The sequence below is a fragment of the Asterias amurensis genome, chromosome 11 (genome assembly GCF_032118995.1).
Source record: "Asterias amurensis chromosome 11, ASM3211899v1".
In the NCBI taxonomy this organism is placed as follows: domain Eukaryota; kingdom Metazoa; phylum Echinodermata; class Asteroidea; order Forcipulatida; family Asteriidae; genus Asterias; species Asterias amurensis.
In genome coordinates, this window is record NC_092658.1 from 18,132,952 (window position 1) to 18,158,768 (window position 25,817).

At 38.1% G+C, this 25,817-nt stretch overlaps 1 protein-coding gene across 2 annotated transcripts; it reads right to left on the reverse strand.

Annotated features, from left to right (window-relative positions):
* Positions 1-55: 55 nt before the first annotated feature.
* On the reverse strand, positions 56-25,698 carry LOC139943887 (TOM1-like protein 2). Of its 2 annotated transcripts, XM_071940766.1 has the most exons (15): positions 25,639-25,698; positions 23,149-23,233; positions 19,568-19,646; positions 18,497-18,778; positions 18,023-18,073; positions 17,116-17,496; positions 16,422-16,500; positions 15,799-15,941; positions 13,601-13,778; positions 12,193-12,316; positions 11,491-11,605; positions 10,590-10,619; positions 8,659-8,718; positions 7,815-7,884; positions 56-4,139 (listed from the first exon to the last, which is right to left on the reverse strand). In XM_071940766.1, the coding sequence occupies exons 1-15, from the start codon at positions 25,688-25,690 to the stop codon at positions 4,018-4,020; spliced, it is 1,851 nt and encodes a 616-aa protein (XP_071796867.1). In that variant the 5' UTR covers positions 25,691-25,698; the 3' UTR covers positions 56-4,017. The 2 variants fall into 2 exon arrangements, with proteins under 2 accessions (XP_071796867.1, XP_071796868.1); XM_071940767.1 differs by lacking the exon at positions 10,590-10,619.
* Positions 25,699-25,817: the final 119 nt, after the last annotated feature.

Below are 25,817 nucleotides of genomic sequence, written 5' to 3' on the forward strand. Positions count from 1 at the left end.
CAAAACTTATTCAATGCATTGACCAAAGACAAATGACTAAGTATACAACTCCAGATTCATGTTTTTAGTATTACTTGTATTTGCATTTATTTTACACAACTGGTTTTGTTGATTAAAGCATGACTCAAGCATTTAAATTTTCGTTATTTAGTTAAAAAATTGCTACATCATATAAATCAACCAAAAGGTATTACCCATACTTGAATAAAGAGAATTGACAAACAACTTTCAAGTGGTTAGCTTTGAGAAATCAGTAAATATGGCTTGGTCAAAGATCAACAAGATTAGCTCTTTGTCTTAACAGCACTCCATTAAGTTAGAATCATCCAAGTCCCAGAGCATTCCAGTAACAGAGTTCCCAATATTAAAATTTCAGAAGCCATACTTTTCAAAATGAAAGGCAGCCTGGTGGCCAGTCACTGAAAAAGTAAAGGGCAACTTGACCAGTAACTGAAAAAGTGAAAGATAGAACTATGGCTGTCGTACCTCAAAAAGAAAGATAATATTAACATTTCATAATAATACATTTTCCCAATGGATATCAGGTGCAGGTCAAGGAAGGAAAAGGGATATGGGGAACAAGCTGCGGTTTTATAGAAAAAAAAACATGAATACAAAACAGTAGTTGCTTAAATATATAGTCAAGGCTCGAGTATATTAATAAGCAATGGTGACATAAACAGATATATTTTAAATACAGGTTAACCTGTACGAACAAACGGATGATCTTCACCGCTTTACATTTACTTGGGTTGTTGCAAGTAACCATTACAGTTTTTCGCAAGATTTCTTGTTAGGTGAAACTAGGAAAAAATGATGGAATGCGATTATTGTTCATATCATTATTTCACATGTCAATTATCATAAAACAGGCGTGAAACTTTCTAATTGCCCAAAATGCATTATGGTTTAACACTTAATTTTTGTAATGTATTTTTTTCCAGTTTTTTATGCTACTGTTTTGAAAAGAAAATGTTCCTCATGATAAAGCGGCTTATGAAACTGTACAAGTTGCTTGAGGGACAATGATCCGTACACAGCAAGTCAGTTTGACATGAATACACAATTTGCAGACAGTGACTATGACATATTATGAGGATAAGAAGTTACACCAAAGTTATGTTGAAGTAAGGCCGAGACACACTGCAGCGATGGCGAAAACGATAACGATCACGACGCAAAGATAATGCATTCTATTAGTAAAGTGTCATGGCCGAGTGGTTAAGAGCATCGCTACACCAGGGTGTGGGTTCGAATCCCGGTCGTGACACTTGTGTCCTTAAGCAAGATACTTTACTATAATTGCTTCTCTTCACCCAGTGGTACAAATGGGTACCTGCGAGTGTAGAGGTTGATATTGTGAATGAAAAAGCCTTTGGAGCGATATAAACTGTTGCCCAGGTATACTCCCAAGGGAGCTGAGAAACATTGAAAAGGTATGTTATTGGCCCTATGACCAGGGCACTAATGTAAAGCGCATTGATACAGGTATTGTGAAATAGGCTACATGTATATAAGAATTGTTAGAATTAAAATTAAATGCTCCACCCAGAATACGCACATGCTTGTTCAACCAATAGAATGTGTTCTCATTGCTTCGTAATCGTTTTCGTTGCAGTGTGACTCGGCCATAACAGTCCAACTTAGGCCTCGCCTAACTATAACTTGGTCTGTCCCAACATTAGCTTATACTGTCACAGGCCTAGATCTATGCTGGGGCGTACCTTCATTTGAAAAGCATGGATTCGGCAAGACCCAACACACAACTATAATTCCATTTATAGAGACAAGCGATCAGCTAATAAGTTTGTATATGATCGGAACAAGTTCAATTCTTAAGAGTCACCATTTATAATCACAGCAAATGCCCAGTTTCAGGGCTAAATTTCATCATACAGCATGTAAGTAGACATTTTCTGCTTTTGCCATAAAGCATGTAAGCAGACATTTTCTGCTTATGAAGTGGTAATGATCCAAATTTAATTAACACTGCTAACCTTAGGCAAAGCAAAAGGCATGCCAACTTACCTGCTGTTTCTGTAAGCAGATAATACACGTGCTACAGTTTCAAATATTCACAATCATTTGTGAGATACACTTTTGCTTACATTTTTATGCTACAGGAAGCACATTATTTGGCTCACTGGAAAACAGCTTTATAACTGCAGAATTTTGTGCTTAACTTACATAGTATACCATGTTGTTGTTTTTTGAGAGGGCTGTTAATGCATAATTATGTGGTAGGTAAGCATGGATCAGAGCCATAAGAATGGACCCGGGTCTTTGAATAAGTTCCAATTGTCAACGATATATTTATGTCAATTTAGTAAATTAATGCTGTCACTCTTTCCTTTGTCAAGACTACTTGTCAAAATAGTTAATCTCTGCAAAAATATAGCATTAAAAAAACACAGATAACTGAGAAAATTTGAGTTGTGAAAAAAAGAGAATTTATACCTTGTTCCTAAAGTCAAACAATTATATAAAAAATAATATTTTATAATATAACATACAATAAATGTAATTTTTATAACCATTCTTTTTGGACTATCTAATAAAATGTTTCAAAATATATTTGAGATCATGCAATGTGTTGAAATTATGAATTCTAAATATAAATATTTGAAATAAACTGTCATTACAAATATTTTCAATGCTTTTATTTTAAGAGAACACTCTTGTTGTGCATCGCAAATAATAAAGAAAACAAATTTTGTGTGTAAAATCCGTTTACAATTGACTTAAATCAACAGAAGCATTTCTGTGTAAATCACTCGCGAATAAAATGAAAATAAAAATGACAAACTTCGAATTGCATTTATCATGTAAACAGCCATGGCGAACCAGCAGGCCCCAAAAACAATGTACATAAAACTTTTGATTTGATGGAACAAAATACCTTGAAAACAATTTCTGTGACCAAATTTTGGTACACATTTTCTGAAAAAATAACAATTAAGACGCTACACCCTGTCTCACTGCCATGGTTATTATCGGTCTCCTCCTGTTGTTCAAGGAGGAGTTTACCTAACATTAAAATGTTGCTATTAACTATGGCATTATGAACACCAACGTCTAGTTTGCTAAAAAAAAAAATCACCACAAAAACTTTGATCTGTTTGCAAGTTTGTGTAATGCTTCATTTGTCTACTGTTTCAGTTTTCTCCACTTTTAACACCATTCCCTACTTCAGAGAAGTCCCCAGTTAAGGCATGTGTTTTTCATATGATCAATACATTCTACATAAATAAGAATGTAACCGGCCAATTCATTCTAAGCTTTGAATCATGAGACATTGTCTGCTAGTTCACTATCAAGTAAAGAAACCACAAGGGTCATTAATCTGGAGGTTGTTGGTTCAAGTTCCTCTCCAGTAAATTTTACTTTGTTCAAACCCAAACAACTTTGTTTTTGGGGGCTGATTTTCCCCCCTTCTGGAAACCCCTATTTCTGCTTCAGAATACATCTCATCTGTGCTTAGCTAAATTTGTCATCTTAGAAGCTATCCGAGTACATGTATGTCTCAAAGATTTTAACAGTAGATCTTCAACCTAATGAAAATGTTTACACAGTGTACACAACAACCAGGGTGGACCACGGCTTTCAAGATTTAAACGGAAAAGAAATGCAGTCCATAATTTTTGCAAGTTAGAAAAATTAAACAGTTTTTACAAGCCTGCTCAGATTTTAGAATTTTTTCTTTCTAGGTTTTTCCCTCATATATCATTTTAACTAATTAGTATATTACAACACTAAATACAAAGACTTTAGTTTTGTTTTATCCATTCATGCAGGGCAAATATAATTGTTAAACAATTTTACAACTGCATGATGTCTTTTAAAACAGAGAATTACTTATTCATTTTGTTTAAATATGTACACATAATTTCTTTTACATAAATGCACATTTTCATTATGTACATTCTATTTTTGTCCAACGTCTATCACCCCTCAAAACCAAACAATAAAAAAACACTACCCTCTTTCTGAATAGTTGGATCCAACTTCAAGCGATCCCTATAAGGCAAACATGGTGTTATCGGTCTCCTCCATTTTCGTCTGGCGAGATGTGTTGTTGTGATTGGGTGGAGGGAGGGTATCAGCTGCTTTGGCTCGGGTCTCAAGAAATTGGTCAAATTCTGCAAATACAGGAAATAAACACAGATAGCTTTTTTAGTATAAAGGATGTTATCATCAAATCTCTAGAGTTATTGGAATGAATGAACAGAAAATTGAAAAATGTATTTTTTTTTTGCTTTTCAGTTAAAACCACTCAGAAGTTTTAAACAATGTTTTCTTTGAGTAAAATACAAGCACAAATCATTATTATTATTATTCCATTGAATTCATCTGTTAATTTATCAGGTTAAAACAACATTCAAAGAACAAAGTTTAACATAAAATGCAACAGATTAAAGAATAATAAAAAGTTGACTTAAATGTTAAACATCAAAACAATTGCCATAATAGATGTTAAATTTGCATCGGGGATAAAGAATATTAATTTTGGTTTTTACCCATACACCGATGTGTGTTAGCACTGTATACTCAGTACTTTCCCGAGTCCTGTGAAAAAATATCACAGGCATGTTACTCGGGTGGGATTCGAACCCACGACCCTTGCAATTCTAGAGCAGTGTCTTACCAACTAGACTACCGAGGTTGCCCGGCAGCTAGAGGCAGTTCGAATCCTATGTTTTGGCAGCGGGTACCGCAACGATATAATAGATGTTAAATTTGCATCGGGGATAAAGAATATTAAAAACAATTGCCATTTGAAGGATCACAAATGGTGCACTGAAAAACTATTTAGCTGCATTCTTAGTAAGCGCAGGCAAATAGTGCTACATGTCAAAGTCAGGACTATTGATTGCTCAGTCGGGTCGGGACTACCGTTATTCAACTTCTCGGTAAATCGTTATTTATCTACCGGGATAAAAAAAAGGGGAAAAAAAGATGTACAGTATGTGATACATGTAAGTTATGTGGAAGTTTCAGTTAAGTAGTTGTCAAGAAAAAAGGTGAAAATCACAGAGCAATGTTTTCAGGAGATTTGCGTGAATGTGTTGTACATGTACATGCTAAAATAATTTTTGTCTCACTGTGACATAAATTATTTGAGTGAAACTGTTTTTGTTTTCTCAAAAACTGCAGCACCTACGATGTGTTGCAAAACACGATGTGACAAAAATAAAAATCCAACAAGATAGCACCACTATAATTTCCCATGGCTGATGGCTCACATGTGCCTGAGAGCTTAAGGGGGACATTTTCATTAAGAGACTGACACACGATCTGTCTCAAATTGTCAAATTTAAAAAGGCACATAAATAATACAATTATTCTTGACTCAATAAAAACTTGTAGTTTTCAGACATTTCTCTCAAAGGAATCCTCCTTATTTAACTGATTTATTTTCCAGGATTTAAATTAATGTCAGTTCTGCAACACTTATTGTTGCCTAACCTATCCTTCAATGGGAGATAACAATAAACAGACTAAGGAAAGTTGAGAAAAAGCCTAAAATATCCTAGGAGGAGAAACACAGTCAATAACCATGATGGTTAAGGAAATACCCGAACCATCTTAAAAGAAAAAACACAGTTAACCTATCTTTTATTATTCGTAAAAAAGAATGCTTGAGGAAATGCATAAACCATCCTAGGAGAAAAAAACACATAGTAAACATGTCTTTTTTCTTCCTATGATGGTTGAGGCATTTCCTTAACCATCCTGGGATTTAAAAAATGTAGCAACTGCATTTTTCCTCCTAGGATGGTTGAGGTATTTCCTTACCCATCCTAGGAATAAAATACAGTTAACATGTCTTTTTTATTCCTAAGATGGTTAAGGAAATGCCTCAACCATCATAGGAAGAAAACAGAAGTTAACATGTGTTTTTTATTCCTAAGACAGTTAAGGAAATGCCTCAACCATACACATACATACATACATATAGGGCATTTATATAGCGCCACTACGTCAAGAACGCAGCACATTAGATAAGATATAGAGAATGTTTGATACACTTCTTAAATGTTCGAAGAGAGTCGGATTTCCTGATTGAGGGGGAGAGTGCATTCCAGGTGTGTGGAGCAAAATGTGAGAATGTGCGACTTGAGGCCGACTTAAGAAGCTTGATTGAGTTAGGTTCCATGAGGCAAGTAGGAACACCATCCTATGAGGAACACACAGTTGTCATGTAAGTGTGTTTTTGTTTCCAGGACAGTAAAGGATATGCCTCACCTACATGAATGCTAAGACTTTGAAGTTTTTATAAGCAAATAATATTGGATTATTTAACAGTGTCAGTTTAAAGTAAATCTTTAGGCTTGAAGGGCTGAAGTCTTTCTTCCAGATTCAAATACTTTACTGAGCAATAACCTCTTTTATCAAATCCTATGTGACTTCAGAGGGAGTCTTTTCTCACAATGTGTAAGACCATCAACAGCTCTACATTGCTTATTACCAAATAACTTGTATGCTAATGTAGTATATATTTCAAGAGCTTTGTAAGCCTAACTTCTGGAGTGTGTGGATATCGGAAAAAAAAGAGTGTAGGGACACCGGTAAAAAGTATGGACGGCTGGTTCTTGGGAAAAAAAAGTAAACATTTTTGTTTAAATGGTCAAGCTGTCCCAGTCCGCTTATCAAGTGAATCGATTATCGTATTTTGTCGTCCACTTTGAGGCATTCTCTAGACATGCTGTCAAAGCCCTGTCCCCTCTTCAGCACAGCGTAACATGTCATGGGAGATTAAATGGCAAAGTCTTCCCTTAACAGACACTCTGAATATGTTTCAGATTAGATGACTCTGAGCCTTATAGGGGTCTAATATTTTGGGCCTCCTTAAAGCTACACGTTTTTTTAAATCAGCGTTGATAGATGAAAGTTTTAAGACAGTTCGCCATCAATAACTGAAGTTTTCTTTGTACTACACAACCAAAACTTATCCAGCACACCCACTAAACATGTACATTCATGATGCTTGTATTGCCTTTTTGTTGAGTTAAATTAAAAAACATCTTAAAAAAATGCATTTTTCTGCTCGGTACTCACTGTTGTTTTTCTGTCGCATCGCACGGTTTTTGACTTCTTAATATGCTCAACTCTTTATTTTTTTGTCACCAAGCGCTGCACATGCGGGCACCAGCCTACTCGCTTGCCGAACTGCTGAGCCACAACCGAGTTGGACTAAACCATTCTGTAAAAGGGGTGTTGCGCGGCTTTGCAAGTTCAATCATCAATCGTCCTGACTGTTTGTTGGTGAACCAATGGGAGACGTTGAAACACTAGGTGGCAGCAGACTTACCAGTAAAATTTCCAGTGTATACGTAGTTCTGAGGATGCGCACATTACCAAGAACAATTGATTTACCACGTTCAGCACATTGAACATCTGCACAAAGGGCTGTTTTTGCAAGCTTTCGTTTTCATTACAAATTTACCTGAACTTGTTAGTTCTGAGGATGCACACATTACCAAGAACAATTGATTTACCTGGTAAGTCTGCTGCCATCTAGCGTCCTGAAAGTCCCTGATTGTGTAGCTCATGACTAATCAACATAATTTACTTATGAAACACAATCAGACGTCAGTGACAAATCCTTTTAAAATCTTGAATTATATTATATTGCCTAGTGTCAAAGTCGAGTAGTAAATTTAACTAGTCGCCCAGAATTAGACCTAAGTAAGATTAGGCGATATTACTGACAACCGCAAGTCAAACTTTCATCTGAAGACAGTATCGTTGAAATACTGTCACATTGGCACAAAGGGCTGTTTTTCCAGCTTACGTTTTGATTACAAATTTACCTGAACTTGTTATCCCTCCATCAGGTTGGGCATTGGTATTCTGAGCTGCAAGACCATCATTTTCTTTATCCTGTAAATAAAAAATAAAACATACTAGTTATAACAAAAATGTAAAAGGTCTCACTTAAGCTTGTATTTGGCCACCATTGTCTCGATAGTCTGAGAAATTCAATTATAAGTGGTAACTTGTGATCAAGCATGCCATTGTACCAGACAATATTCAAATCTAACATGCACATGGCTTATTGGTAGGTCGGCTATTGTTTTTCTAGTACCCTTTCTTCATTTCCCCCCAAGAAACACGACTGAAAATATTTCTTCCAAAAAAAACAGTTAACGGCCTGTCTTTTCGACCCTACATGTACATTGAAGCAAAGTCTTTCCCAAAGACACTGCGAGGGTCAAAACGTCAGGCAATTAACCATTTTTTGCATTTATAGTTGGTAATCAACTGATATTTTATCGCACAAGGAGCCTCACTGAGTGATGGATATGACCGCTATATAAGAAGCCACTAATATTATTAAGGAGTTTCAAAACAGCTAATTCAAGGCTTCTGACAATGACTAGAGCAAGCTACTCGAAACGTTGAGACCAATTCAAGAACTGACTCCGCGCTAGTGCAGTTAATTACGATCCTACATGTATCTAGGCTAAAGTAGTAGTCCCAGCCAATTTTTCTATATCTTCTGCCTAGAACGGTTCTTTTCAGAACTGAGAATTCGCCTGAACATCCGATAAATCTACTCCGCGGTAGTAGAATAAAAAAAGACAGTTCTCTGAGCTAAGAACAAACTCTACACCAAATATGTATTAATCAAATTTTCTAGAATATATTTCTTACCAGGTCTGTTGCATTCAGCCACTTCTCCATCTCATCCACATCAACACCAGGCGGCAATCCCTGTAAACAAAAAAGCAGTTTCCCAAATTATATTCAAACTTACCACCAAACGGCATTTGATAATCCATGCATTTGAGTCACACAGACTATGCTTTCATTTTTTGTATTTTTTAGCACTTTGTATCAAATTTGTAAAAAGCGCAATATAAATGTTTATACCATTATCATTATTATTATTATGAAAACTACTTAGTAATCAAGTACTGCTATTTATTCTATTGACAGGTTTTGTGAAAACTCTTCTAAAATGTTAACTAAACTTTTGTCTATTGGTTATGTTTGTATGCCTACCCCCATCATGCAAGGTTCTAACCTCCCCCATATTAAGTTTTCCCTTGTATTTAACTGCCTTAAACCCAATTCATGCTTCCTTCAGATGAAAAGTGAATTGTGAGGTCACAGACTTACATTTCAGAACAATTCAACTGTGCTGAACTGCTGCAAAACATGCGCAGCAAAACAGAGCTGTGGCGCCAAATTAGCTTTGCACTAGGGTTATACAAAAAGTATGAACTGGAGCGCCTTTAGTAGCATTCCACCCCGCCTGTGGAACTCTCTGCCTTAACATCTCAAGGATACACATGACATCTCATGATTCCAACAGTCTCTCAAAACCCATTACTTCAGATTAGCCTATAAAGATAGCGAATGAAATTTTCTTCTTGTTCTTGACCAGCGCCTTTAAAATGCTGTAATATTATTATTATTATTATTATTATGATGATTATTATTAATAAAATAAACCTGAACCTGACTTTGAACATGCAAAGTTGATTAACAGCCTGGAAAAAACAAAGAAAGGACTCAGGGCATTGGTAAAACCCCCACCTCCAATGTACACTCAGTTCATCATTCACTAATACCAAGATCAAAGTAAAGTATTTAGTCTAACACAGCAAAGCAGGTAAAAACTACCTATGCACACAAATACAACACCAAAACCGAACACCACTAATTAATAAGTAAACATGAACAAGTCATTGATGCTGGTCCAATGTAAGCACATGCAACACACCAACACAGTTTGAAATAAGGTTTTTATGGTGAATTGTTGATGGGGAAACAAGTACAAAGTGAATGTGTTATGTTACTGCAGTGTATTTTCAAAAGGCTAGGCTGAATCTGTTATTGAGCGCTGGTTAAGCACTCAGTTTCCCATACACGCGCATGCTAAAAAAGACACTTACAATTTTAGGAGATGGGTGGTCAGAATTTGATAATGCTAAGGGCGGGGGTGGGGGGGGGTCCAGGGTGAGAAGCCATTGGCTGGCTGCATGCTCAGCATTTCAAGGATCTCCTGTTAAGCCAAGTTCATACTTTTGTTGATGCAATAATCCGTACACATATTTTTTCCAACTGTGACACAAACTATTTGCTTCGCACCAAACTTTCACAGGAAGTTTGAACAGGGCTTTAGAGACCTGAGTTTGCAGAAGAAACAAGGTTTTCATGGGAAATGTAAACTGAAGTAAAGAGGATTCAAAACCAGACAGCAAACCAAAAGCATGCTTAAGCACAGTGTTAGGCAGAGGGGTGTTTGGGTGTCTTTTGGACACCATGTTTTAAATTTGGACACCCTGCGTTATCTGTCATTTACATGTAAATGTATTGTAATAAGTAAACAAATTGGACACACAGCTTTTAAATTTCCAGCAGATTTGGACACCCTTTTACCAAAACCATGTGTTCAAGCCGGTCCAACACTTCTTTGATTTAGTACAAACAGCATGTTTATATATTTTCAAAGCATCTAAATGCAGGATTAAACAGCCACAATTGTCAGTAAATAGATTTTCAAAGGATAAAAAAAAACAGCAATCCTGGGATAAGTTTGCGGTTTTTGCAGCAAAGCACAGACAGTCCATGCTTACCTCTTCAGTTAATGCATCAGGATCAATCTCCTGATACGAGCATGAACAAGTATCAGACATGATGAATGAGAACGTCATTTTAAAAACGATACCAAATAAAACAACAGAAAAATGAATGAACATTCACAATCAAGTCATATTCCTTTCGTGGGGATGTGACAAGTAAATGTATATATTGCAAATGATAACTCAAAATTTAAACAATTATAAAATGAATAATGAAAATAAGGAGCCTGCATATCAGGTCAACTTCTTTGAAAGTGACTTGATTTTGGTACGTGAGTGATTAAAAAATGAACACATCAGGGCCCAATTTCATAAAGCTGTTTAGCAGAAAATAATGATTCACAAATTTCTTTGCTGAGCAAAAAATACTAGTGGGGCACCAGTCGCAAAAATATTAACTTTAATGGAATGTTGGCTGGTAAACCTTTTTCTGCTTAGCAAGATTTTCCGTGCTAGGCAGTTTTTTGTGCCTACTGGCTACAATGTATATGAAATTGGGCCCAAAACAATTTAAAACACTTGGAATTTGCTTAATCCTCCTGAGTGTGACATGCAATGTGCAACGTTGATGAGATCAAAAACTGTACCAAGTGCGCCGTACTTTTTACCGAGTGAGGGCGCTCTAAATAGTATCTTTATCACTTTAGGGTGTATACGCAATTTGTCCTAGACAGTTTTAATCGGCGTTCTGTCTCTTCGTTGGTTTAGAGGTAAGTTGTAACAGCTCCTTTAAAGGTTTTATTGTCCATAATGGATGTCTGTGGTGATAATGTCTTCCAGTCTTTAATAATTGTTTTGGGTATGAATGAATGATAACCTTGGAAGTGATACAAATATGTTTGAAAACGCCCTCACACGGCACATTGTGAATGGAATGAAATTTGCTGAAACTCACCTGAGTTGGTTGGGCCACTGGGGCAGCTGAAAACGGATTGGCTCTTGCGTTGACCAGATTCCCCATCGTGACTCCTGATTGGTCCAAATTCAAAATGTCTTGATATGTACTGCCACTGAAGTAGGGATGTAGATCATCATGTAAGAGATAGTAACAATGACCGATTTACAATTTGTTTCTCAAGGATGTGGGCGAGAACAGTTAATGAAGAAAAAGGTCTTAAAGGCACTGGACACCTTTGGTAATTGTCAAAGACTAGAACTCTCACTTGGTGTATCCCAACATATGCATAAAATAACAAATCTGTGAAAATTTTGACTCAATTGGTAAGTTGCAAGAGAATAGTGAAAGAAAAAGCACCCTTGTTGCACAAATTTGTGTGCTTTCAGAGTCCTATAAAAGGCTTCAGGCCTGAAGTCTTTCTCAGATTCAAATGATTGAGTGGAAAAATACCTCAATTTCTCAAAAATAAGGTTCCTTTAAATAATGTTTTATACTATCAGTAGCTCATAATGTTTTATACTATCAGTAGCTCTCCATTTCTGGACACAAGGTAAGTTTTTATGCTAACAACTATTTTGAGTAATTACCTATAGTGTCCAATGCCTTCAAACTGCTATACAGATGAAGTGTTCCGGTAGGGAGCAAGTTCCAGCATACACCCCAAATATGAACCCTAACCCACATACTTAGTGTACTAACCTTTTCCTGCTGTCTGTGTAGGTAGTCTGTCTACTCTGTGCAAACATATCAAACTCATCCGAGGGCACCGCTGGCGTCGAGTTGATCTGATTTAACGTCTGACTCACATTCCCACCAGCTAAGTCTGGTTAGCAGCAGGAGAAATTTAAAAAGTCACAACCAAATTAGATTTCAGGTAATTTCATAACACATGAAATACCTTAGGAAGAAACTATAAATAATAAGTAAAATTGTGGGTAAAACCATGTGTAAATCTCTTTTGAGGGAGTGTTGGCTCTGAGGAGAGCCGGTTTGGTCTCAATGATTCAAACAGTATACTCTGCTCGTCTTCACGAAACCTTACACATGGGTGTACCCGCAAGTTTACTATTTGTTTATAGTTTCTTCCTGTTCATCCACAACACACAAAGCTTCAAAATATGCTTACATGAAAGACCATGTTTACACAAGTATATTATTTCACAAGTTGACAAAAAATAAATCAAAACAGAATCATGCACACCAATACTGATGCACACATTAAAATCAAATTTGCACAAGGTCTACACCATCTACTGTAAGAGTAAGTTTTATAGAATTCTTCAAGAAAATTTAAAGGTTTTATGCATGATTGCTAGAGCTTAGTCAAGTCACGAACAGTGTTCATGTTTCATGTGATCAACCATATACTTCAAAAACTATGAAAATTTGGGCTTAATCAGGTGTGTGAGTCAGGAGTAAATAGTGCAGAAATATGCACAATTCTTAGCGTGTAAACAACTTTATCCTTTCAGGTATAGTTTCTCAAATATGACTTCATTTCAGAGCAAAACATTTCACAGCAAAACTTTCCTAGTATGAACTTCATAGTCAGTAAAGCTCGGTTCATACTTCCTGCGATTGCGAAGCAAATTTTGACGTCACAGCCCTGTTTTCGCAGCGAATGATTTGCAGGAGTTGAGCACAAGTCAACTGATGCGAATTATTCCTAGCGAATTTGTGATGTCAAAATTCGTTTTGCATTTGCATGAAGTGCGAACCAGGCCTTAGCTTTCAGACTAAAACCAAACAAGATGTGTTCTATCCTTCATGTCCTTACCAATACAGTATTATACCTGCATGTACAGTTGTAATGTCAAATGACAATTGCTATGTCAAATGGTTCGGGGCAAGCCTTTGCATAGTAACCTTCAGATGAGCAAACCCTGTGACACATCCATTCAGAATTGTGTATGGGTGTTCATCATCTCTTACATAAAGTCTACGCAAAAGCTTGCCCTTAATCATGTAACACAGCAATTGTCTCAATAGTCAAGCATGTCTCAATAGTCAAGCATGCATTGTACCAGACAATACTCAAATCTAACATGCAAATGGCTTATTGAACCAAAATTTCAAAAAAATAAGAACAAAACCAAACAGCCCTCACCGAGATTAGAAAATTGCTGTGACATGTCCCCAGATGATGTGACTGGGGCAGGTTGAGCATAAGCATTGGGTACAGGAGGCTCATCAGCACCAAAGTCAATCAGGGTGGGCTGGGCTGCAGAGAGGGGTGGAGGGGCGGAGTTTGCGGGGTAGGGCGGAGGAACACTGCTGACACCATTCTGGGGGAAATGAATTCCAAATACAAAAGGGTGAACCGAGTAAATGATAACGGCACCAGTGCGGTACGAGTACATAAAGGGTGCGTTTGATTAGCTAACAGGAGTTGTTCGATTAGCCATTACGCAATACTCTTGTCTGCCCCGGTTTCAGCCACTACAAACCCAGCTCACCAGAGGGTCTCTGGTGACTACCACGCGTACATGTATATTATACCCCCGGTACACTTGGGGAAGCTAATAAAACGCACCAATTGAGTCCCTGCGCAATCATGAAGGTCAAAGGTCAAGGTCAAAATTCAAGGCTAAACTTTAAGTTTGTTCGTATCCCATTGAATCTACATGCATACTAATAAGCTTGGGCGATTTATTTTATTCACGATATATCGCCGACAATATATCGCGGTATTCGATATAATCGCGATTAATTAAATTTGACATCATCAGTCATCAAACTCCATGTGAAGATTGTAGAAGAGACAGTCATAGCATTAGAGAGGTGTTCTAATGACATATTCTTCTGGTTTTACTCCAAACCTATGGGGTGCAAGATGTCTCAGCTAGGAAATACATCGTGATATTGCGATATTTAATCGATATATCGCGATATATCGATATTTCGATTAAAACCAAATCAATCCGATATCGAAATCGTTTGCAAAATAAAATCGCCATATTCGATAATATCGTGATATCGCCCAAGCTTACATACTAATCTATGTACCTTATGCGCATACATAAAGTCAATTTAGTAGGACGCCCTCGCCAAGGGGGTCAAAAGGAGGCTGATCATTTGACAACTTACAAACAATATATGCATGTGGTTTAAACGTTAGTGTAGTTCAAACAATAGTATGAACCACGAGTGTAGAAATGAATAATAGCAAACTTCACTACCGTAGGCTACAGGTGACCTTTGACATTCAAGCTTTTGAACAAGGGCTCACGAAAACTCTCCAAACCAAAGGGCATTTTTAAAAAGCAGTGAGCGGGTCTGGAGTTTCAAAGAACCCATCAAGACCAAAATAAAATTTGACAATGCGTGATAAAAGCAAATTACAAAACGTCTACAAGTTTTATTGATAATTGAGGAACGTTTATGTCTGTGCTTTAACTATGACTCTCATCATACACTCATGTAGGTGTTAATCTCAGGCCTGTACTTCAGGGAGTCAACAAAGGCGATTGCCTCGATGCCCCCTGGTCATTGCCTTGCTATAGTAGAAATTTTCTCATGGGTGCCCTTAACCAAGAAGAAAATGCCTTGGTGCCCTTGCCCTTTCAATAACGAAGCATACAGGCCTGTAATCTCATCACCATACCTGGATATACAGCAGGGTATTGTTCACAGTATAATGGAGCATTCTTGTTAAAGAGAAAAACAAACCATCAGCATTAAACAGGGATGAGATTGGACAAATGTGACAATTCCTGAAAAATGGCTTTCATTTCATTTATGCAAAAAATAGTTAATGGCCTGACGTTTCGCCCCTAGCAGAGTCAATCTCGAGGCTAAATGACAACACGAACAGGTAACTAATTTCATTTCATCTGGTTATGAAGCCAAGGACTCTCAGAATTAAGCGAACTCAATCACTGTACCAGCCAAGAACGGAATGGACAAAGACAAGGAAGGAAACTTTAGTCTTAAATGTGGGAGGAAATCCCCAGACTGAAAACCCAATCCACATAGTGCCCCCAGTGTGATTCGAACCGGGGTCCTAGAGGTGGAAGATGAATAATTTCATATGCAAATTTGTGTGCATTGTTATATTCTACTTTTAAAACATCTTTTTAACCACATGCATTTCATACCAAACGATTTCAAATGCTTTTCATAGACAAAAGCCTAATCCAAGGCAACATGTCCCTTTAACAGATTTTTCAATTTCAGGCTATTTAATCACATTTTTTCTAATTTTTCCAAGAGCAGAAATATATTGAAATAAGACTAGGAAGAATACTTTGTTTCAGAAGTATGAGTGTTTAAGCCAGGATAAAATATAAAAAAAGTCAAGCTTACAGGTTGTGGTGCTGGTGTTGGTTGCGGCATCTGAGTGACTCCCATCTGGGGTTGTGGGTTTGCCTGGCTCTGTCTGTAGCGCTCAAAGCGATCAAAGCGAACAAATACATTGTTCAGATCATCATTGACCCTCAGAAGTTCACCTGAGTGAGAAAATTTCCAACATTTTTGTTCAATAAATCTTTGACTTAATTAGCAGTGTCAATTGCCCACCATTTATACAACAAAGAATCCTGCCATAGCTCAAAGGGAAGTTTAAGGGAAGGTATCTGTTTGGTAATCTCGCATAAAATTAATGTCAACACATTATTGGTTAGAAGCAGCAGCTTCCGGTAGTATAAAGCATTTTGAAAAACATTTCACTTAAAAGGAATGTGGTTATGTAAAATGGTATCAGTTTTTCTGCCCCAAATTTAAATCTGAGTCAGATTGTGTATTCCTAACAGGGATTATTCTACCTGCATGGACATATTCAAAATCTGAAAAATACAACCACCTTCTAAATAATCACACGTTTATTGTATACAACTACATTTATATACGATTAAACCAATCGAATGGTTGCCTTTAAAACACTTAAAGATAACAAAGGGAAAATTCAAGAATGAGAATTTATGACGTACCTGTGACTTCTTCATTGCTGATGGAGCTAATAAGTTCAACCACTCTTCCCTGCATAGCTCGGCAAGTTTTGTTCACGTCCTGAGGAAACATGTGAATGAAACGTGCTAAACCAAATCCCAGGTGCGGCATAAATATTCATATAACACAACGTTGAGACACAATTGTTCAAACAATTCAAAGCTAAGGAACAAATATTCTCAGTTAAAGTTGAGACACAAATAATAATAAATAATAATGGCAATTTATATCGGGCCCATCCATGAAACATGCTCCTGGCGCCGAACAATTAAAAAGAAAACCATTAAAATGCATGCCACTATAAAATAAAACCACAGAGAAAAAACAGTTAATACAAGTTTTACCACAACTCAAGGTTGAAACGCACACAATTCAAGTATTATAAGGTCAAGGTACTTTTATTATTAGAAGGGCACCGCAATGACAGAAATGTATACCTAAAGAATTAAAACTGACCCTATTGGTTGGCAAACGCCATTAATAGAGATGTGCACTAAGCAGACGCATACACATGTCGGCGTCACGCCATCATCCACATGCTTAATGTTCCTCCATTTTGCCAACCAAAGTGTAAGTGCGCACGGACATGTGCTTTTTACATATTTCATAGGAAGGGTCTATCATCTCATTTGCCTCTGCGAAGTATATTAACAAAAATTTGAGGAGTCTGCTTACCAGGAGAAGCTGCAGGTCACCAGATTCTTCTTTGCCAGGCACCATCTCAGTCAACATCTCAGACATGACCTTGACATTACCCAGGACGACTTCAAGGTCCCGTTTGAGTTTGGCAAGCTGCTCTGGGGTCAGACCAACTGGGGCTGCCGTAGGGGGAGCCTGCATGTTCATTGGTGCAGCGATGGGCCCAGTGTTGAGTGGTGGCTGTTGAGGAAAGGGGGTCGTAAACTGCTGTTGCATCTGTGGGTGCATCCCCTGCATCTGGGGCTGCATCTGCGGTTGCATCTGCATCTGCGGCATCTGCTGCTGTTGCATCTGCGGCTGCATCTGCTGCTGTTGCATCTGCGGCTGCATCTGCGGCTGCATCTGCGGTTGAGAGGGCTGTACAAAAGCAATCAATAACATAATCAGAACACAATCTTGCCAGTATGTCATGCCTGTCTTTTTTGTTCTGTTTCCTCACAAATATTGGATTTCCTTATTGAAGCCATTGCCAGTCTTCATTGTGAGATAAACATGGTATTGAAGGCAATGGACACAATAGGTAATTACTCAAAATAATTGTTAGCATACAAACTTGCATGGTAATTAAGCAATGAACAAGTGTTCATACATTGTGACAAATGACTCCCTGTAAAGTAAGGTAGCTTATGAAAAAAAAGGTAATTTCTCAATCAAATAATAAAAGGCTTCATTATGCACCTGAAAGCACACAAGTTGTGCAACAAAGGTGTTTTTCTTTCATTATTTTCTTGCAACAAAGATTATCAATGGAGCTTAAATTTTCACAGGCTTATTATGTTAAGCATTATGTTGAAATACACCAAGTAAGAGTAGTGGTCTTTGACAATTACCAAACCTGTCCAGTCCCTTTAAAGCTTGTTTAGACACTTATGAACGGACTTACCTGTCTAGTTGGAGATTGGCGTCTGACTGCAGGGTCAACTTCAGGTGTTCCCTGGATAATAGATAAGAAAATACTACTGTAAACAGGGTGCAAGAGGTTCTTTGAACAAAAGGCATTCCAAGGGCTACAAATATACACTGGACCGCTAGCCCGAGGCTAGTGATTTGAGTCCCGGGCCAATAACCAGACTAGTCTGATGGTCTTGTGTTTTTCAATAAGCCATTCCTGAGTTAGATTTGAATAATGTCTGGTACAATGACTTGCTTATAGTAACAATGTACATGTACCACTTGAATTCCTCAGACTATAGAGACAGTTGCTATACGTCAAAGCATCGTGCCCAATGACACAAGTGTCAAGACAGGGATACGAACCAACACTCTGATGACTTAACCACCAGAACTTGAATTTGATGAACTTAACCACTCGCCCTTGACACCTTGGGATGGATGGAGTAAACAATGACCCACTCACCCTCTGAGGGGTCACAATAGGTGACAACTCATCAAGATTTGTCGCCGGGAACTCGATCCCCTTCTGCTTGAGCTCCTCATACACCTTGACCACGCCCTGGAGGTCCGGCTTGCTGCGGAAGGCATCTGCCCATGATTGGATGATGCTTAGGATTTTCTCCTGGACCACCGTGGGCGGGTTCATGTTGGGCTGGATGATCTTCACTAGCTCCTTGACGAACTCTTGCTTGCAGACGGGAATGTGGAAACGGTGGCCGCAGTTCTTGACGCATGTCTCCAAGACCTATGTAGGAAACGAGTCACATACATATACATTTCAATCTAATTGAATAATGTGAAGTGCAGCTGGCTAACTACTAATTTAATTGTTAACTCCCCAGGGAACTGAGAAAGATTAGAGGAATGTTATAAGCCCAAGGACCAGAGCACTAATGTAAAGCGTATTGAGACGTTTAATGTGGTTCTTTACCATGAATTATCCTTCTGATGGGACATATGTAACCGCAAGTTCTGGTACAATGTTTGTAAAAGAACCCAAAACACTTAGGAGTAAAGAGTAGGGCTCTACCCCTAAGCACCCTAGGTTTCCTCAGGCTTGTGAGTAACACACTATGCACCATTTATGAGTAAAGCCATCCATCCATCCATAAAGCCATCCATTAGGCCCTATTGCATTTCGTAACAATAAAACCAATTCTTATGTAGGGCCTATTCATTTTACATTCTTGCCCTGACCATTGGGCCTATAACATTCCTTTAATGTTTCTTAGCTCACCGGGGAGTATACAACCCTGGGCTGCTGTGGCCCTCTAAAGGCCTTTTCTCATACACATTATAATCTTTTACCCTCACACTACCCATTTGTACCCCTGGGTGAAGAGAAGCAATTAATCTTGCTCAAGACTGCAATTCAAACACACACTCCAATGACTCAACCATCAGAACTTGAATTTGATGCCCTAAACCACTCGCACTAATATCACATGTGCTTGGCTGGCGCGTAAGTACTCCAGCAATGTGAGCGATAAAATAGTGACAACCTATAAGGGTCTATAGGCCCCAAATTACTTACCGTGAGCGAAAACATGACTTCTTTCCAGTTTTTGTTCCCAATCAATCTCTTCTTGATGGCCTTGACAGCATCTTTGGGCCTGCATAAAAATTTGTTTTAAACCAATAATTCTTTTTATTATAACCAGCAAAAATAATTTCACAAGGCTACTACTGCTCAGCACAAACAATCGCAGAACAGAGACAGAACACTAGCCAACTACATCAGTCATGTACAACACACATGTGAATGTAGCACTAAGTGATTTATAGTTCCATTGTAAAGCATAGCTAAAGGCTGTAGACGAACATTGTGTAGTACATACAGACCAATCTTTTGTTGGCTTGTCATGCTTGTAGGCACTATTGCCATTACTGGGACAATGAAAAACAGTTGTCTGTGGAATTTGTTTTATGTGAATTATGTTGTCTTGCTCAATGATTTACACAATTTCTCTGACAGGACAACATTCGTACATGTAGACCTTTACGCAATACACCCACCCATTGCACAAGCACTAACTATTAATTTGATCACTAGCTACATGTAGACCAACATGCACCTCATTCAACTCCAAACATGCGCACACCGAGTATTTGCGATAAGGTACAAAATGTATATGACTTACGCCTAACAATTAGGGAATAACAGTGCGAGTACCCAGTCTTCACTGCGTGGTAATGACCGGGTTGGTGGCTGGCGCTGTTAACGGACCGAGCCGGAGGCGAGGTCCGTTAACAGCGCCAGCCACCAACCAAGGTCATTACCACGCAGTGAAGACCGGGTACGAACACTGTTATTCACATTAATAAATACCTTTTTTAGCGAATTAAACGGCTAAAATTGTCCAAATTTTGTGACTTTTCTCTCGGCGGTACTTCCAGACATGTTCAGGGGCCATATTTGAGCTTTTGATGGTTCCCATCTCTTTCGTGCGTTAATCACATTACTGATCTTTGAGACCAGTGACTCTTTTAAATAATGATCTGTTCAGCGCCTTCACTGGGGTCAAAGGAGGCAAATGATTGGACGATAGCTGTTCCTTGTGCATTAAAACGCGCACATGAGCTCGGCGTCAGTTTATACGCGCGCACATGTTACACGCGCGCACTCAAAATTGATACATTTTCAGCGCGCGTACGCGTAAGTGCGCGAAGTTGCAATGAAACTTACAGGGATATAAATAAGCGTGCGATACAGTGCAACGCGCAAGGTTTACACAATGTGTGCTGATTTAGTGGCCACTTATTCGTTATTTTCCAAAGCCGGTCTTTATACCACCGTTAACACTCTTACACGTGACTGGGTTTTGACCAATCAGAGACTTGAAACCGTCCAAGGTATTTATTAATGTAGAATAATGACCATAAATATTGAACAGAAGCTGAATTCGAAAACAACACTGTTATTTCATATTGGCTCGGTGCTACTTGAATGTTCCAATAGAAATTTAGAAATTCCTCATAGAGGTGCACTTTATCAAAGAGAAAATGCCTTGGTGCCCCTTGCATGCCTTGCCCATCAGGTCTGAACGGTGCAGACATAGACCGGGGAACCCAGTTAAGAGACATGATAGACACTGAAACTGCATGGTCATGTTTAACATGTTACATCAGCATGGTTTTGTTCTTTTGGTCAGAATTTCAGTATTCACTTCCTGTTTCATTACAAACGTTTAGGCCCCTAACAAGTATGATCTTAATATGTTGTCCTGTCAGGGTCATTGTGTATTATGGTTGTCCGAGACAACTAATTCAAATAAAATGTATAAAAGACGCTTGTTTTTCAAAAAAGTCTTTGTGTACAAAACCTGAACTACATTGTATTCAGTAGCATTTTTACTAAAAGACAATGGACAGTACACTATTGGTAAACGTCAAAGACCAAAAATATTCTCTCGAAAACTACATTACTTTTTTTTTTTTAATGCAAGTTGCCTGACACACAAGGCCTGAAGGCCACTTCAAGGTTACAATTGCCATTGCCGTGATGCCCTCAAAATTACCAACAATTCACGGCAATATATTGCCGTGCCCTTTTTATCCAACTGCCGTCGGTTGCCTTTTATTAAATTGTAAAATTTACAAGCATATATTAAATGTCAAAAGACTCGTTTCGAAAGACGCAATTAGGCGAGAAAAAACAATCTTTTCGCTGTTGTCAAACATTTAAAAAATCTACCCGAGTTGATTTCGCTAACACTACAGTCACACTATACACATAAAAGACGTACGCATAAGATCCTGGCCCCAAGTAAGATCGACAAGAAAATTGGCTTACCGTTGGTGCCCGTAACATCATGATATTAATTTTAGTAAAATCGGTTCACAGGTCCCCACGTTGCAACCTACGTAGCAGCTTAGTGCACACTGCATTGCACTGCATTGAAAAAACCCTAAAATTAAACCGCCGGTGTCCACGCGTGACGGTGTGTGTTGAAGTGCACGTTCAATGGTACCCGTACAGTAGAAGTTGGCCAACACACATACACATGAACAAGATGGCGGCGCACCATCTGTGTGTTTAGTAGCAAGTTTGACAGTACCTCACGTGCGTTTGTTGATGCACGGCTCGATGCCTCCATGATGTGGGCGATCGACGAAGAGTGATTTAAAATGAAGTTAGTGTCACTTTCATCACGAAGTGCAGCGTGGAATCAGAAAATCATTAGGTAACGTAAAGCATGCGTATAGCAAATAAATGAAGATGATGATTTGTACAGCATTTAAGTGCTAATTAATTTTCGTCATCGAGAGGAAGCACAAAGTTTTAGCCTCAACTTTTGTCTTGCATGTAGTTTCTCACCTGTCTTGGTAAATTAAGTTTTTGCCATGGTGCCCCCCAAATTCAACAAAATTGCCGTGGTGCCCTTTTTACACTTACAAAATTGCTGTGATGCCCTTCAAACTCTAGAAAAAGCAAGGCAATTATTGCCGTGCCCATTTTGAACACGAAGTTCGAGGCATGAGGGTTAATCCCTTTACAGTCCATACGGATGTAGGCTTGGCTATCATCAATTCGAAGTCTGGCCGGTAGAGCAGAAAGCACTACATGTACCTCCCCAATTTTATGTAGCAAGTGTCACGACCTGGATCCGAACCCACACCCTGCTGATCAAACACCAGTGCTTGAATCCGGTGCTTTTCACCGCTCGGCCATGACACTGCCAAAGAGGGACTTCAGAGGGAGCCGTTTCCCACAATGTTTTATAATATGTTTTATACTATCAACATCTCCCCATTAGTTTACAAAGTAACTTTTTATGCTAATAATTATTTTTAGAAATTACCAATAGTGTCCAATGACTTTCATGTAAGGTTTTAATAACAGTCTATTTTGCAAACATTGCTTTCCACTCATAAGATTACATTGCAAAAGGCAGAATAAATTTAATAACAATGATTGCAGGCCTTAAACTTCACTCTTGAAGGGACACAGCAGTTTCCCTCTGGTTAGGGGGAACCTCTACATGTATGAGGAAAATGTAAATTTGTACAGGAACCTTGCACATGGCACCACAATAATAGCACAGGGCATCCACAATTGCTGTGGGTGATGGGTTATTTTGAGGCCTATGATTAAAATACTGCATTATTACTTACCCTTCCTCGGTTTCATTGATGATGTCACAGATCTCCATGTTGAGGCCCCAATCCTCGGAGGCCAGGCCCTCCGAGGTGGCCTTCTCTAGAAACAAAAACAGAAAACAAAGAATCGTCAACAATGAGACCTGTCCATTTCAACTTCTAATTGCCTTCAAAAAGTTGGCATTAGGAATTTGCTCCTTAGTCCTTGTTCTTTCGGAGCGTTGTCCATAGATGCACAAAAATCACATAATGTAGTGTGAACTACATTACTAACTATTGCAAATTGAGGTCTGTATGTAGACTGAGGGGCAAGGGAGGGTACATGTACATATACCAAGTCCTAGAGTAGTACATGTAGATGTATATAGAACTACATGTATGGGTTATTTCTTTTACATGTATCATCTCCACCTGTACTTCTAGAAACTATAAGGCTCCCCCATAAGCCTTATAATAGGACTCTAATATTTTGGACCTCCTTAAAGCTATACGTTTTTTAAATCGGCGTTGATAGATGAAAGTTTTACGACCGTTCGCCATCAATACGTAACTAAAACTTCCTTTGTACTACACACACCCAAAACTTATCACACACACTCAATATACATTCATGATGCTTGTATTACCTTTTTGTTGAGTTAAATTAAAAAACATCTTAAAAAAAGCAATTTTCTGCTCGGCACTCACTGCTGCATTGCACGTTTTGGGACTTCTCAAAATAAGTTCAACACTTTATAATTTTTGGTCACCGGTACTGTACACGCGGGCACCAGCCTACTCGCTTGCCGAACTGCCGTGCCACGAACAAGTTGGACTACACCTATTTGTTAAAGGGGTGTTTACGCGGAAGCCCGGCCACTTACAATAAAATACCCACTGTTCACGCATATAGGATTATAGCGCACGTGCACTGCTGGTTAACACCCCTTCTGCAGGATGGTTTAGTTCTACATGTACTTCTACGACTCGGTAATACGAAGGATAAGGGGGAGGGGCATGACGTGCTTGTGCATGGTACACCTTCTGCCCCCTATCATGCATAATAACAAATTCCCCAAACATGCCAAAAGCAGTCACTGCTGACTAACTCTCAGCGCCATTCCTGGTTTAATCCATATCATATAAATACTAACTAAAAAGAAAGTTGTACGTGGCTACCTATCCTGGTGTCAGGTGTTTTCAGTAGGATAATAGGAAAATTGTTCTCAATCAAAAACTAAATACTTTTTTTTCAAATCATCTATCCAATTTTTTAACAATAACCATTTCACTTCATGGTGTGTTGAAATTTTTAAAGTTTTGGTTTTACGTTGCGAGAGACAGTCCGCCATTAACAGTGCTTATAAATGCATGCACGACATTGGAGCAACGTCATATGTTTTCACACCTTTCATTGGTTGGTATTTTATTGAATATTCAGAAGCTAGTATGTTTGCAAAATAAATCAAAAATATTATTCCATTACTACTTAACAAATTTAATTACATTTTTGTCCTAAGGAATTATGGCTACTATATTAAAATCCAGAGATATCATAAGACATGAAAGTAAAACACCCCACCCCTCCTTGATGCACTCACACTTCATAACAAATCCTTTTCCCCCATTTCAGACCAGTAATGTTTAGTTTCAGGAGATAAGAAACCAATCAATGATATTTTCTTTTAAATGTAGACTTAATATTTATTACGCTTATCGGAGTTTATTACAGTATGCAGTAAATCAACAACAAAAAATTGTTGTCATTTTCACTTAAAATATTTTAATATTTTCCCCACATAGTGCGCACCATAGAATCCCAAATAGTAACCACCTCACGTGATCCATCTAGTGACTAAAGCAGAATGGATCTCAATCTAGCAGGTAGTAATTTTGTTTTGAACTTTCGAGGTTGGATGATGTTTCTTTGACTCATTTGAATGTTGGCATAATAATGCACTAGTGATTAGTACCAACAATCAATCATTTTATAAATGTTTGAGCATAACCAACGACAGGAAACTTTATTCTCAGCATGATTATAGCCTGATGAAAATCAGGTAAATCAGTAAACTAATGCTAAATTTATTTTAGTCTGATCATGGTATGGATGGAGGAAGCATGGAGGAATAAATTAGATTTTATTTCTAATTTATTCCTCCATGGAGGAAGGGAAGGGAAGGGAATTTATAACAACATCAAAATTAAGGTTTTAAGTTAGGTTGAAAGAGGATATGACGTGAAATTTCAGTCTTTGTCGATGTGGCCTTCACGGAATGATGTTGAGTCAGATTAAATATTTACATCACAATAGAAATGAACACAAACTTAGTTGTTTAACAATAATGTGACTTTTTTTTAACCTTCACAAAAATATTCACCTCAATCCTGTTTACAAATTGTTAGTAGAAATTGTCGCACAATGTCAAATTTTGTTAAAATTCCAGGTGTGGGTACTTGAATGCTTAAAGATTCAACTCAATGACTTTTCGCCATAAATAACCTTCTATTTAGAGTAAAACTCACCTATTCTTTGCCCGACGGGCGTTGCAAACGGATTGCTCCCAAAAAACGACATCTTGGATTTTGAGACTGGTGCGCATACACTAAATACGTTTCAAATGCACTGGGAATGGTGCACTACAAAGTTTATGAGCGGGTACCAACGAGTGATCTCAAAACAGACTGATTGCGAGTACGTAATA